The sequence below is a fragment of the Vulpes vulpes genome, chromosome X, assembly GCF_048418805.1.
Source record: "Vulpes vulpes isolate BD-2025 chromosome X, VulVul3, whole genome shotgun sequence".
NCBI classification, from domain to species: domain Eukaryota; kingdom Metazoa; phylum Chordata; class Mammalia; order Carnivora; family Canidae; genus Vulpes; species Vulpes vulpes.
In genome coordinates, this window is record NC_132796.1 from 79,653,467 (window position 1) to 79,667,918 (window position 14,452).

Sequence of the window (14,452 nt, forward strand, 5' to 3'; positions counted from 1 at the left end):
TGTTTCTTCCACCTACTCAGTTCTCTCCGGAAAGGTAAAGAAAACAAAGTGGATACTCAGGGTATTCTGTGGGAAAGGCAGTCCCGAGGGCACTTTTCTCTTGGACTCCCACAGCGCCATCTGGTGGAAGCCTGGGATTTCTGCAGCTCTTCGTTCAGAACGTTTTTCCTTTTTAAAAATTTTTTGTATATATTTTTTTAATTGGAGTTCGATTTGCCAGAATATAGCATAACACCCAGTGCTCATCCCATCAAGTACCCCTCTCAGTGACTGGGTGATGGGGACCCAGAACGTTTTTCAACTGGAGAGTTTAATGGCGGGTTTCCCTGCCAGGTCCTGCTCCAGGCCGGTTAGTCCCCGCGGGATCGAGAGGAGACCCACCTTCTACGATGAAGCTAACTTTCTAAGGAGTCAAGGGCTACCTAGACCGTTGCAACGTGGTGTGGTAAAGACCCCATAAGAGACAAATGATAGAGCGTGGTGGTTAAGAGCAGCCGCTCCAACCTCAGACAAATAGGCATTTTGGTTCTGGCTTGGCCACCTAGTGGCTGGCTGTGTTATCAGAAGCCATCAATGAGCCTCTCCTACGCAATGTCCTCAACATATGATGAGAACAGCAGGGTTCACCTCCCCTCACCCCTGCGTCGTGAGTTATGGCATGGCAGCCTTTGCTTCCGGGGGTGCCAGGGATTTCGGGGAGGGCCTCTGAGCTGGGACATGATCTGGGAACATTTAGGAATCACTGGAACTGAGGCCCAGACCAAATAAGAAATTGGTTCCCATAATGAATAGGCACAGCTTGACATAAAATTAGATGTTAAGAGAAAAATCAAGACTAGTTGTATCAACTACCATGTGTTTGTTCTAATTTTTGGCTTTGTTCGGGGCAATAATGCTTCAGTGGCTCTTTATTCATCCAGCATTATGCTAAATAGGCATGATGGGGCTTACTGATTTCCCACTGCCTCCAAACATGAACAGTTCACAACCCCTTCTCTGATTTTCCAAATTGTGCCTGGCATACACCAAGACGGTATATGACTCTGTGTTGTTTTTCCCTGCAAACTTTTAACCCTTTCCTTTTATCCAGATGTTACTCATCATCCAAGGTCTAGACTCTCTCGTTCATTCATCCATTCATGAAATATTTTTTTTGATTGACACATAATTGACATGTTAGTTTTAAGTATACAACATAATGATTCATATTTGTATGTATCGTGAAAGGATCACACTAAGTCTAGTGAATGTAGGTCACCATATGCAGTTATAGAATTTTTTTCTCATGATGAGAAATTTTAATATCTATACCTTTAGCAACTTTTGAATATGTGTCACAGTACTATTGACTATAGTCACCATGCTGTACATTACATCCCCATGACTTATTTATAACTGGAATTTTGTACACTTTGACCCCCTTTACCCATTTCAACAACCACCCAACCCTCTCTGGCAACCACCAGTACATTCTGTATCTATGAGCTTTTTTTTTTTTTTTTTAAAGATACTACATATAGGTGAGATCATACAATATTTGTCTTTTGCACTCTGGACATTTCCCTTAGTGCAATGCCCTCAAGATTCGTCCATATTTTCACAGATGGCAACATTTCCTTCTTCTTATAGCTGAATAATATTCCTCTGTGTGTGTGTGTGTGTACTTCCTGTATTTTCTTTATTCATTCATCCATCGATGGACACTAAAGTTGTTTCTATATCTTGGCTATCATAAATAATGCTGCAGTGAACAGGGAGGTGCACCTCTCTTTTTGAGATAGTGTTTTGTTTTCTTCAGATAAATATCCAGAAGTGGAATTGCTGAATGGTATTTTTTAACTTTTTGAGGAAACTCCATACTGCTTGGCACTGTGGCTGTACCCATTTACAGCAGTGTACGAGTTCCTTTTTCTCTACATCCTCACCAACACATTTTATTTCTTGTCTTCTTGATTCTAGGCATTCTGGCAGGTGTGAGGTGATAGCTCATTGTGGATCTGACTCGCTTGAAATATTTTTCTGAGAACACACTATGTGCCAGGCACCGTGGCAGGCCCTGGAGACAGAGCAGTGAATGAGACAGACTCTGTCTACCTTCACAGAACCAACAGTCTGCCTGGGACTATAAGCATGAAAACAAAGTATCATGGCCACATGTTGCCAATGCTTTCCAAGAAGGGGGATATATCTAGAAGAGCATTTTCAATAGTTTTCACTGAAACAGCACACATAGATACCATCCATGATGCTCTGGAATTAATGAATAAGAAAGCAACATACCAGGAAGCCCTGGCCACCTCAAGGGCCAAGGGCATTAATATCTCAGGCACACTTGGAAGCTCTGGGTGATCTCTGGTCTGTAATCTCAAGCTTTGAGATCGCTGTTGCTCTTACCCCACTTTGTCCTTTCAGGCTGATGGACACAGAAGGGACACTGCTACAGGTGAATACACATTCTTTGTTACTAGCTAAAAGCTGGTAAGAGTCACTCCTGTCTCTTCAGCATTAGGCTCAGACTGGAGGCTCCAAGGAAGCCTTCCTCCCAGAGACAGGTTGCTGAATCCCTACAGCTCTGGGCTAGTTCGGAGTTTTTCTTCTCTGAGCAAAACCAAAGGCCAACCAAAATATCTCACAACCTTGGGAGATGGGGTTGGGAGAGCTCTTGTTTATATCATAAGTACAAGGGAAGAATTAATAAGCAAAGAGAGCCCAAGGGACCTCTTGCTGACAAAGCAGTCTCCTACTGAAATGAAACAGAAGACCCCATGTCCTCTCATTTCCTCGGAGCCCCTGAGGGAGGTTGATTCTCTCACCATCTTGAATCCCAAAGGCTAATGAAATGTAGATGTGGATTAGAAATGATGTGGACCCCCCAGGAAGGCTGGGGATCAAACCAGACCGATTCTAACTCATCTCTTAGTCCCTCAAGTCCTTCATGCCTCCAACAGTTGCTATCTGGGCAGGAAGACTTCCCGGATTTCCCTCTCTGGCGCTTCCCTTCACCCCTCCTGGGGAACTACCTTACTATTCTCCTGTGCTCACATATGCTGTTTGCCATCCCAAATTGAATGTGGGCATTGGAGTGTCCTATCTTAAGGAATGTTGAAGTTACAGCTAAGGTAGGGGATGTTGGCCATGAAGAAGAAATTGTCTTTGGACATGTCTTTAATAGACATGTGTGTATATGTATACCCCATTCTGAGCTTCCTATAACTCCGAGGGCTGACAAAGAGCAAGGGCATGAGAAGAAATACTGGACTTCGAAAGAACTGTTTTCAGATTCCTGCTGCAAAAGTCATTCTGGGGATATACAAGATTTGGGAGTCTCTTGACTTTTTTCTTTGATCTATTTCTTAAGACCCCAAGGCCAAAATATAAACTGGGTAAAGTCAATGTTTAGCACTTCCACGTGGCCTTGCCATAAAGAGCCTGTTTCTGGTTCTTGATACCCTTAGCAATGCCTCCCAAGAAACACCCTGGTTTTAGATCTCATTCTCTCAGAACCTCTTGGGTTTTCAAGCATCAAGATAAGTAAGCTGCCACAGGGAAAGAAAAATCAATCTCATACAAATAAGAGAGGGTTGGGGCACCTGGGTGGCTCAGTGGTTGAGTGTCTGCCTTTGGCTCAGGGCGTAGTGATCCCAGGGTCCTCGGATGAAGTCCCACATCGGGCTCCCTGCAGGGAGCCTGCTTCTCCCTCTGCCTGTGTCTCCGCCTCTCTCTGCCTCTCATGAATAAATAAATAAAATATTTTTTTTAAAAAAGAGAGAGGGTTATGGGAGCCAACAGGTAACCAGCCGGGAACCCCCTTCCTTGATGACCCAGGAAGACCATCCTCTCCTCTATGAATTATTCTGTGCTTTGCTTCTAAAAAGTGGTGCTTTTTGTGTGTTTGGGGTTTTGTTGTCATGTTAATCTTCCAATGTGATCCTTAGGTGCAGCCAGGGTGAAGAAGCCCTTGAAGGGGGATGAGCTTGACATATGGGAGAACACAGAAGTAATAGAGAACGGGAGACTCCTGCTGGAGTAATCCAGTAAGACAGGCAAAGAGAGATCCCTGGGATCCAGGAACTCAATACCCAGCTGACGTTTTGATTTGAATAAGAGTAATATCAACAAGGTGGCATTTTAGCAAGGTTAAGTTTGGCGGGTTTCTCTACCAGCAGTGATGGAAGGAATAGGCTTGGCAAGAAGCTGGTTAGGAGGTCGGTGTGGTAGTTCTAGGTGAAAAGGCCTGAGGGTTCAATCAGTGTGGTACGAGTTGGGAGTGAATAAGACATGAACTATAGGTACACGCAGATGCCACGTCTCTCACAAACAAAGCTCTGCTGAAACTACAAGTGCATGTACACATTGAAATATACTAATCTGCATTTGGGTGGGGTTTTTTTTAAAGATTTTATTTATTTATGGGAGACACAGAAAGAAGGTAGAGACATAGGCAGGGAGAGACGCTGGCTTCCCATGGGGAGCCGGATGTGAAACTTGATCCCAGGACCCCAGGATCACCACCTGAGCCAAAGGCAGACACTCAACCACTGAGCCACCCAGGTGCCCCACTGCCAAACATTTTTAATAAGCTCCAACCATACTCTTGTACTTTCCAATCAGCTTTCTAGTACTTTCTTCTTAAACGAGCCTGCAAAGATGACCAAGCCTTTAAAGAATAGAGACAAAGGCAAGCAGGGAAAAAAAGCCAAATGGAGTAAATTGGCTCTGCGGGGTAAAGAAAGCTTAAAAGAAAAACTTAGAAACAACTGCTCAACCACAGAAAGCTTCAAAAAAGGAACATATAGGAAACAAACAAAACTGCCACCTCTTCAAAACATGATAGCAGGAATAAAACATTCAGGAGTTGAACTAGCCAGTAGAGGAAGTCTCCCAGAAGGTAGAATTTTTTAAACTATGAAAAATAGGAAGAAAAAGACTATTAAAGGATAAGCCCAAGTGATTCATCATTGGGACAACAGAAGAGAGAGAGAGAGAGAGAGAGAGAGAGAGAGAGAGAGAACACAAAGGAAACAGAAAGAAATCAATTAGATAATTCAAAATAATTCCCCAGAAGAGATGTACATGGGTTTCTGGGTTGAAATGGCCTAGTACAACAGATGAAAACATACCCACATGAAAGCACATCGTCATGAGATTTCAGAGAACAGATTTTTATGAGCTTTGGAGAGGAAAATCGAGTCTTATAGAAGGGGTGGGAGAAATCAGAATGGCTTTGAACTGGGGTGCCTGGGTGTCTCAGTGGTCGAGCATCTGCCTTTGGCTCTGGTCATGATCCTGGGGTCCTGGAATCGTGTCCCACATCAGGCTTCCCGCAGGGAGCCTGCTTCTCCCTCTGCCTGTGTCTCTGACTCTCTCCGTGTGTCTCTCATGAATGAATGAATGAATGAATGAATAAATAAATAAATAAATAAATAAATAAATAAAATCTTGAAAAGAATGGCTTTGAACTGCTCAAGCTAACACTGGATGCTTACTAATGTCAATGGAATAATGCTTTCACTGTGGAGGGGGAATTTTCCATCTTAAATGCTACAACTGAGCAAATGACCAATTCAAGATCTCACATGTACCTCCCATATCTCCCTTCTCAGTAAGCTACTGTAGGATGTGTTTCTTCAAAGAGGGAATAATTCAAGCAGCAGAAAGACGTGGGTTAAGGAAACAGGTGGAGGGAACTCTAAGGATGAGAGTGGAGTTAGAGTCTAAGATACTGAAGGGATAATCCTATAGTTAAGGAAGGTGGATGATCTAGCTTGAAATTGTTCAGAAGGTTCTAGAAGACATTTATTCCAGAGATGAAGAACTGCTCAAATTCAAATTCTTACTATCTGCAAATCTCAGGAGGGACGACTAGTGGTGGAGGGTCTGGGGTTAAATCCTTTGACAAGTACACAGAAAAAATCCCAAGCCAATGTGAGAGAGGCTTATTATTGCCATCAGGGGGTTAAAAGTGCAGGAAAGGAGAATTAATCATGGTTTTCCTATACGCCTTCTAGCTTTGAATAGCACAGCTATTATCATTTAAACTTATCAATTTAATTACATGCCTACATTGACAGGATGGGGAGTGTGCCTCTGCAAAGTGAGAGGTCAATAATGACAAGGCTGAAAGGTAGCAACATACCCACACTATTTAGATACAAGAGAGTAAATACCAAAACAAACCACCAAAAGTTGAAAGCGGTTGTCTATGAGGTAGAAAAACTGGGAGGGGTGAGGGCCAGGGGTCGCTCTCTTGCCCAGGCTTCGCAGGGCAGTGGGCTTTAAAACTGTGCTTTCAAGACTGTGGCCTGCAGAGGCTGTGGAGGTGTGCTGTCTAGCAGGAGAACGAAATTACAGATTGGGTTCCTCAATGGCACTGCCTTTCAAATGCTCAACAGCCACGTGGGGCCAGTGGCTCCTAGAAGGGATAGGAGATTCAGGACATTTCCAACTTAACAGAAAGCTCTAGCAGATGGAGCTCTTCGGAGGGGTCCTGAAATCAACTGGGGGAGGGTCACGATCAGCATTTCAATGAATGAACTAGAATAGAAAGTTGGTAAGCATCTCATCTTGTTGGGTCTGGTTTTGTTTTAAAACAGGGTCACAGAATATTATTTTGCATCCATGTCAGCATGTGGACACAGTATTGAGAATCGCAGTTAAAAAAAAAAAAAAGTGGGCACCTGGGTGGTTCAGTGGTTGAGCATCTGCCTTTTGCTCAGGTCGTGATCTCCAGATCTTGGGATCAAGTCCCGCATTGGGCTCCCCACAAGAAGCCTACTTCTCCCGCTGCCTGTGTCTCTGCCTCTCTCTCAGTGTCTCTCATGAATAAATAAATCTTTTTTTTTTAAAGTTGTAAAATGCTTTTTTTAAATTATAGGGGCAGAACTCTATTTTTTTTTAAGAGAGAGCACAAGAGAGTGGCAGACTCCTTATACCCAGAAGAATCCTCACTTCTTGTGATGGTGTCATCCACAGCCTCATATCCTTCTTAGAAACTTTGGGATCTAGGGCATCATTAAAAACCCACCTCAGGAGGCACCTGGGTGGCTCCTGGGTTACGCGTCTGCCTTTGACTCGGGTCATGATCACGGGATCCTGGGATGGAGTCCCACGTTGGGCTCCTTGCTTCGCAGGGAGCCTGCTTCTCCCTCTCTGTCATTCCCTCCCCTACGCTTGTGCTGTCAAATAAACAAATAAAATCTTTAAAAAAAAAAAAGCAAACCTGAGACAGCACAATCACAACTGAAAGCTAGATGTGATGAGCCCCAGGAAACATTACACTCCCTCTTTTGTCTGTCATTCACTTTTCCCTATTTGCAAAGGGTATCTTCCTTTGAAGTTATGTCTTTTTTCTTTAATATAGGAAGAAGAAACTGAGGCTAAGAGGGCATCATGAGATTTGTGCAGGGTTACAAGGCCAGTGATACAATGAGCCAGGCCTCCTCACCTCTGTATCCAGAACTCTCCAGTCTTCAGGGACTGGCAAGCCTTGAAGTCTTAAAGCCCTGAGTGTGCTAATAAGCAAGTATGTGAGACCACCTCACCCGTGAAGGTCATCTGGCTACAATAACGATGATGTCGGCTAACATAAGGTGATCCAAACACTTTACGGGGACTAACGTGTTTTAACCCTCTCGACCACCTGATGGGGTAGAACCTATGATCAACAAACCCCATTTGCTCATATGGAAAAAAGTAGTGGACCAGTGTTCCTGACACTTGCTCAGTCACACTGCTAGAGAGGAGGGGCAAAGCCCGAAAATAGCCTGAGGCCATCCAGTTCCTGGACTCTAACACTGTTTCATATGCACCCTCATAGGTCTCAAATAGATTAAGGAGCCTACAGGTAACAATTACCATTTAGTAGCACTTCCTAATGATCCACACACCAGGACTGTGCTTTGTTTCACAATATCGGTAGTGCAAAGGAGTTCTACTTTATTAACTGTAGCAACGTAAAGGTTTTGGGTTCAGATTCTCCAAACCAATGGATAGGATGTATACAGGCCAGGTTAACTGCTTAATGCAACTCCATAAACCTACAGATGAATGCTTTGCAAATATGTGTTTCAAAGTCTGGGTAAGGGGTGCCTGGATGGCTCAGTCAGTTAAGTGTCTGCCTTCAGTTCAGGTCATAATCCTAGGGTCCTGGGACTGAGCCCCACATCGAGCCCACATCATCATGCCCGCATCATTGGGCTCCCTGCTCAGCAGGGAGTCTGCTTCTCCCTCTCCCCCTGCTCTTGTGTGCCCTCTCTCTCAAATAAATAAAATCTTTTAAAAAGTAAAAAAAATAAGTCTGGCTAATAGGGGTGCCTGGCTGGCTCTGTCGGAGGAGCATGTGCCTCTTGATCACTGGGTCATGAGTTTGAGCCCCATATCGGGTAGAGAGCTTACTTAAATAATCTTTTTTAAAAAATCACCTAATCTAAAATAAATAAAGTCTGGCTAATAGTATTCAAACCTGCAGGTTATGTCTTGGCGCATCATTAGGCACAAATCGCCCTGATAACATGAGTAGATTTATTTCTTAAGATTCGAGTGCAAACTTAAAAACAAGAACAAACCAAGCTTTTCATTAGGAATAAACACAAAAATCGAAGTAACAATCTTGCAATCATGCATTTTAACAGAAAGTACAAAATATGAATACGTTCTAATTTGTAACTACATTTGAAAATTAAAATATTTCTCTGAGTTCCAAATACCACACAATCATTAACCTGCTCTCTCATCTTGTCACCTAAAAGGCATTTGTCATGTGCTATCAGGAAAACACAGGCAAGGATTTTTATTAATCAGTCTTTATGCCAGAAAGAAATATTATTCTCCTCAACTTTTGACTCTTTGAATCATTCACCTGTATCTCAGTTCTGAAAAGCCATACAATTATAACCTCTGTTCTAGGGTAAAAAAAAAAACAGCAGCAGCAGTAATACAAATATCAAGGAGGCAAGATAGTTTCATGTCATTAAAGCAAAAGTCACAAGTGTTCGACTTAGAAATGTACAGAATTGTAGTAAATTTTTAAAGTACAATTTCATTTGATGGCTGACATGTCATAACAACAGTGAACAATTTCAACAGGTATAAAAATGTAGGATTAAAATCTTTAGGCTCAAATACTTGAAAAGTCACTATGAATATGGAGAGATTGGTTTACATAATACCATGTTTTTTTTTTTCAATGAAAAATCAGGGGGTAGAGTAGTGGCATCTCCCTGGTCCCGTAACAATATTTGGAGTTTCACAAAGAATTAGCAGCACCCAACTTTAAGTGTTAGTTCCATGTTTCTAAAGGACCTGTACAACAGATTAGTTGGCAGTGTTCTAGCTTTCAGGAGATGGGAATGGGCGGGGGTGCAAATATTGGAGTATGCATGCAATTCATATAGTTAAAATCACCATTCCGAAAGGGAAAACTATTCACATATTAAAAAAAAAATCTAAGGAAATCATCCTTAAAGGATCAGCAGTGGAGGGCCTGAATAAGAGGAGCTGAATAGTAGTCTACTTGATGACAATGGTTCTTCACCCTTCAAAGGCAAGTTGGAAAGAATAAGAATACTCACACACCTGTCACTTCAGAGAGAGCTTGCCTTGAATTTAACATTGCAGAACACTGAACAGAAATCTTTACAAAAACCTTCATTCTTGCTTATAATAACACCGGATCATTTTTTTTCCTTTTCACCACCATATACATAACATTTAAATATTTTCATTATAAATATCTTAGAGCAAAAAGAATGTATTTTGTTGCACTGGTGGCCCACATCTGTACAAAGCAATGTAAGCAACATATATATGTATATATATATATATGTATATATATATAAAATGATTAAGAAAAAAGTGCAAAGAATAACAGTATTAAGAATTTTTGCTTTTTACAGTAACTATGGTTCAAGTGTGATAATCTGTCAAATACAGAATCCCGGATTTGAATGAAAGATTTAAAAAAAAAGCCCACATGCCAAATTACTGCCCAAGAATCAGTCCCTTATTGAGGACCCTCCCTTGGCCCAAATCGAGCATTTCCAGTTTCTAAACTCCTCCCACAGTCAGGAAAATAGTGGTAATGGTGTGTTCTTCCCCCCTCACTTCCTCAATTTCATCCAAGTGAAGTCATCATTCAGGGATTTGAACAAGAGATGGGGGAAGTCATTCCTCATAACCCGCTTTGCTCAAATTAAAGCTAAATGAAAGGCTTTCTGAAATCAACTATGGATCAAGGATGAAATCAGCAACAGCAAACAGACCTTAAGCTACAAGAGTCACTGAATAAGAGGATATTTTAAAATCAATCCCTGTTACCAAAGGTAAATTCAGAACTAAAATTCATTCCCAGGTTCAGTGCTGTGCAAGGGTTGGAATTCTAAAGACTTAGGATGCCATCACCTTTTTGCATGAAGAAAAGGCTTCCTGTTAACATGGGATTCACTTTTGATCACCTCACTCTTGGTCTCAGCCCTTTGTTTCTTTTGAACAAACATGGCCAATTTCCAATAGTCTTGAAAATGTACTTTGCCCTTAAGTCACTCAAATAATGACAGCCGCTGATTTTAAAACCTCCAAGTTTCAGAAAAGCAGTTCAATTTCCCTTTAAATATATTACTAAGTATTTTTGGTGTGTTTAATGGTTGTTGTATTCAGACTTTGGGCACTGTAATTATTCACAATAGAATGGTTCTTCATCTAACCTACGCCAACAATTATGAATCCTAAAATGGTTTCCAAGGTACTACTAGTTGATTCTGTCTATCATATTACAACTGAATTTTGCCTTCAAGATACATGGTTGGAAAGAGACTTTTAAAGTCCTGCAGCACTTCTGCATTGAGTAGTGTTAAAACATATTTTTTTTTTGTCATGCTTACTATTTTAAGCTTCTTCTGAACTAGGAAGACAACAGACATCAGAAAATGCAAATTGCCGCAAACTACGTTCAACTCTGACTCCAATTTATTTTGTTCCACATTAAATATGTTCCTTGAAGAAAACAGATCTATTTTAGGCTAATTTTCAAAAAAACAGGATTTTTGTTCTAAAATTAATAACACAGCTCAAGGGAAATGACTCTTCACGAGAACTAGGCAAAACTAAGTTAAAGTAGACTCAACGACTATTTTAATCACTTTTGGTTTTGTTTTTTTAATTACCATGTCTTTAGAATGATATACACCTTATATTCTGACAGCTCAACAAGGCTGAAAATTCTAGAGCTGAAAAAAGAAAAACACCAGGCCACCTCCTGTATGGCTGTAAGTGAGCAGCAGCATTCTATTTGCCCCCATACATTCGCTCGATGTCTTTGAGGTAATGGTTCTTCAGCTCCTTCCTCTTGAGTTTGAAAGCATCAGTGACCAAACCAGTTTCCGGCGTCCATGGCTCTGGACTTAAGCGAACCTTGATTGGAATTTCAAATCGCTCCAGTTTCACTGAAATGAGAAATGAGGGGAAGACAGGAGGAGAGGGAGAGACAGGGGAGAAGGGAGAGGCGAGAGGCCAGTTAATTAGTAAGGATCCCAGTACCTTACAATGTCATTGTAGAGTTCTCGAAGTGTACATGAATTGTTTCAGTTGAATGTACTTTTAGCCTGCAGTTTCTCATTTTATTCTGCTATATATGCAAACCCCCTCCTTTCAGAGTCTTCCTATTTGTTGTGTTCTCTGCCTGGGATGCTCTTCCCTGTTGGCAGCTGCGTGGCTCACTTCCTGACTTCACCCAGGTGTCTGCTCAAATGCCACGCCCCGGAAGCGGCTTCCTTGGCCCTTTGGCCCTTGTGTCCTCTTTGCCTCCCTGTCCTCGGGCACTACATCTCCTTCCAGATACTTCTCACCACCCAACAGATTACATGTATCTGCCTCACCCACTAAAACGCAAGGTCCATGAAACAGAGGTTTTGCTTTGTTCACTGCCTTGCACAGGGCCACCGTACGAACCCTCAATAAACACATACCTACGTATTCATTTGTTCTGCAGAAAACTACGCCTCTGGACAACTGTTCTGCATGAGCTTTATTAGACAGTCAAATAAGAATCAAAAGGGGGAATGGGGAGTTTCATACTTTGATGGGATAAGAATTTGAGGCCGCACATACTGTGTCTGCGTTAACCAATTCAGCGCATGTGGAGAAAGATGCAAGAAAATAAGGCCACAGAATCAATCAATAGAGCACTTCGATAATTTAAAATTCAATTATAGTCCCTCAACTACTTATTATTAATACAAGCTCACCCCTAGCATCCTGAAAGCCTTTTAACAGCAGTGTAAATCTGCAGAGGAGCTTTATTTTACATGCAGTTATGTAAAACAGCAATTATGAAGGAATATGCATCTGTGTGTATAAAATCTGCTAAACAACCTAGCGACCTGGTGACTTGAGAGACCACTTGGCATGGCTGACAAGCCAAAACCTCAAATTCATGGAAGGTTTTGACCTAATATTGGTCCTGAGTTTCAGGAAAGCTTGATTCGATTTACTGAATTTCTCATTAAAAAGAGAGAAAAATATAAAGCTGAGTGGGGAAAAATAATCTTTCAAACTATGGAGAACCAAATTCCTAAAAATAATACCTGAACCAGCAGTAAAAGAACATGAAACTTGTTTGAATTCTCCACATCTACTCTGTTGACACATTACGGCTCAGTTATGGGGAGGTGTCTGAAAGCTCATCTGCTGAGATCACACTAGGATCTCAAGGAAACCTATACATTCTCAAGTACAGATCTGGCTCCAGAACCTTTTTATTTCATGACTTTCCTTATTTACATAGGCCCTATTCATAAAAGTCACTGTATTTAATTTTTATTAACTAAATTCTGGTTCAAATCCGGGGAAAAGGCTACATGAGAGGTTTCATTTTGGGAACTCCTAAATATCTAGTGCCACAAGATTTAGAGAACAATGGGCAATTACCCAGTTTCTGATAAACAGGATATGCTGCCAGCAAGTACGAAAGAACACGGGGAAGGAAAAATAAACAGAATTTTACATGTGGCATTTTATCAGAATCACCTACATTATGAAATATAGCCTGCAGGTGGCAGCAAATGTTGGTTTTTCAAGCCACTGGTAGTTATCAATTGATTATAATAATTGATTATCAATTATCAACCAATTTACAATTGGTTGTAAAACTACTACTTTGTATTTTTTTAAATGAGACTTTATTATTATTATTTTATAAAAGAGAGAGCACACTCATGAGTGGGTAAGGGGGAGTGGAGGGGCAAAAAAGGAGAGAGAATCTTAAGCAGGCTCCACGCCCAGCACAGAGCCCAACCAGGGGCTCCATTCATCCCACAACCCTGAGATTAAGACCCTTAAGCCAAAATCAAGAGTCCAATGCTTAAGTGACTGAGCTATCCATGCACCCCTATTACTTTGCATTCTTATGATAGATACTACCTATAACCCATGTCCATAGGGTTAATGAGGTTAAAACAGAAAATTTAAAGCTTATTTTTCAGCCACCTGCTTCTCCCTAATCAGCTACTGTTTCTTTCCAGACCCCCCCACTAATAAATCCACTAGCCCCCTCTGCAGAGGCACACACTGAAGGTCATGGGTAAGGCTCCAGTCTATGAAAAAAATGAGGCTCTGCATTCCTTCCCCGGAGGTAAAGAGCCAAAGGAAGGCCCCATCTAGTTTATACTGGTTCATGGAGCTTACACCTAGCCCCTCACCTTGTCTTTAGGTGACCTCCTGAAAGCAGGGGCCAAATTCTGTCTCATTTTTGTGTTAAGTTTCTACCCCAAAGTGAATATGGGATGTATATTACATATAGGTTTGCTCAATGTGCATGCTCCATCTTAAGAATCATAAGTTTCTGGTGCCTGGGTGGTTGAGTCAGTTAACTGTCCAACTGTTGACTGACCACACAAATTTTTTTTCAAAGATTTCCCTTCATAAACTCTCTATAATTTTTTACATTATGATTTGTTCCTCAGTTTTTTCAAATAACCAGTTTCATTTTAAGACTAAATAATTATCTTGCAACAAAAACAAATTACCACAAATTACCATTCTTCATACCTGTTTTTCTCATTTCCTTGTTTTTATTTTTCAGTTTTATTTTAGTCCCAGGATAGTTAAGCTACAGGATATTAGTTTTATTTTATTTTTTAATATTAGTTTTAATATTAAAAGTACAATGGAATAAGATTGGAATTTGGTTTTTCTCCCTGTTAAGATGACAAAAACCTGTTCTCCTTGTGATAACACTGGAAACACTGACTATATCACTAAGGCTTAGATCAAAATGTCCTATTTGAGGGCAATGTACATCATCAACCCAAATGTGACCAGATAGCTTTCAGGAACGAAGGTCAACTTTAAGGATCCAGTAGAGCCCCTTGGAGATACCAGCCTGATACCCTGCTTCCAGAGTACCCAGAAGCCATTCCAGGTGAGTAAAGGAGGTCACTTCCTGGCAGGTGCAGGAACC

General features: G+C 41.3%; 1 protein-coding gene across 4 annotated transcripts in view; it reads right to left on the reverse strand.

Annotated features, from left to right (window-relative positions):
• Positions 1 to 8,506: 8,506 nt before the first annotated feature.
• The window catches only part of ACSL4 (acyl-CoA synthetase long chain family member 4), a 77,234-nt gene continuing 71,288 nt past the window's right edge, over positions 8,507 to 14,452 (reverse strand). For all 4 annotated transcript variants that reach the window (XM_026014830.2, XM_026014826.2, XM_026014831.2 and 1 more), the window contains one exon: positions 8,507 to 11,438. In XM_026014830.2, the coding sequence (XP_025870615.1) occupies positions 11,281 to 11,438 (158 nt within the window). In that variant the 3' untranslated portion in view covers positions 8,507 to 11,280. The remainder of the gene's footprint in view (positions 11,439 to 14,452) is intronic.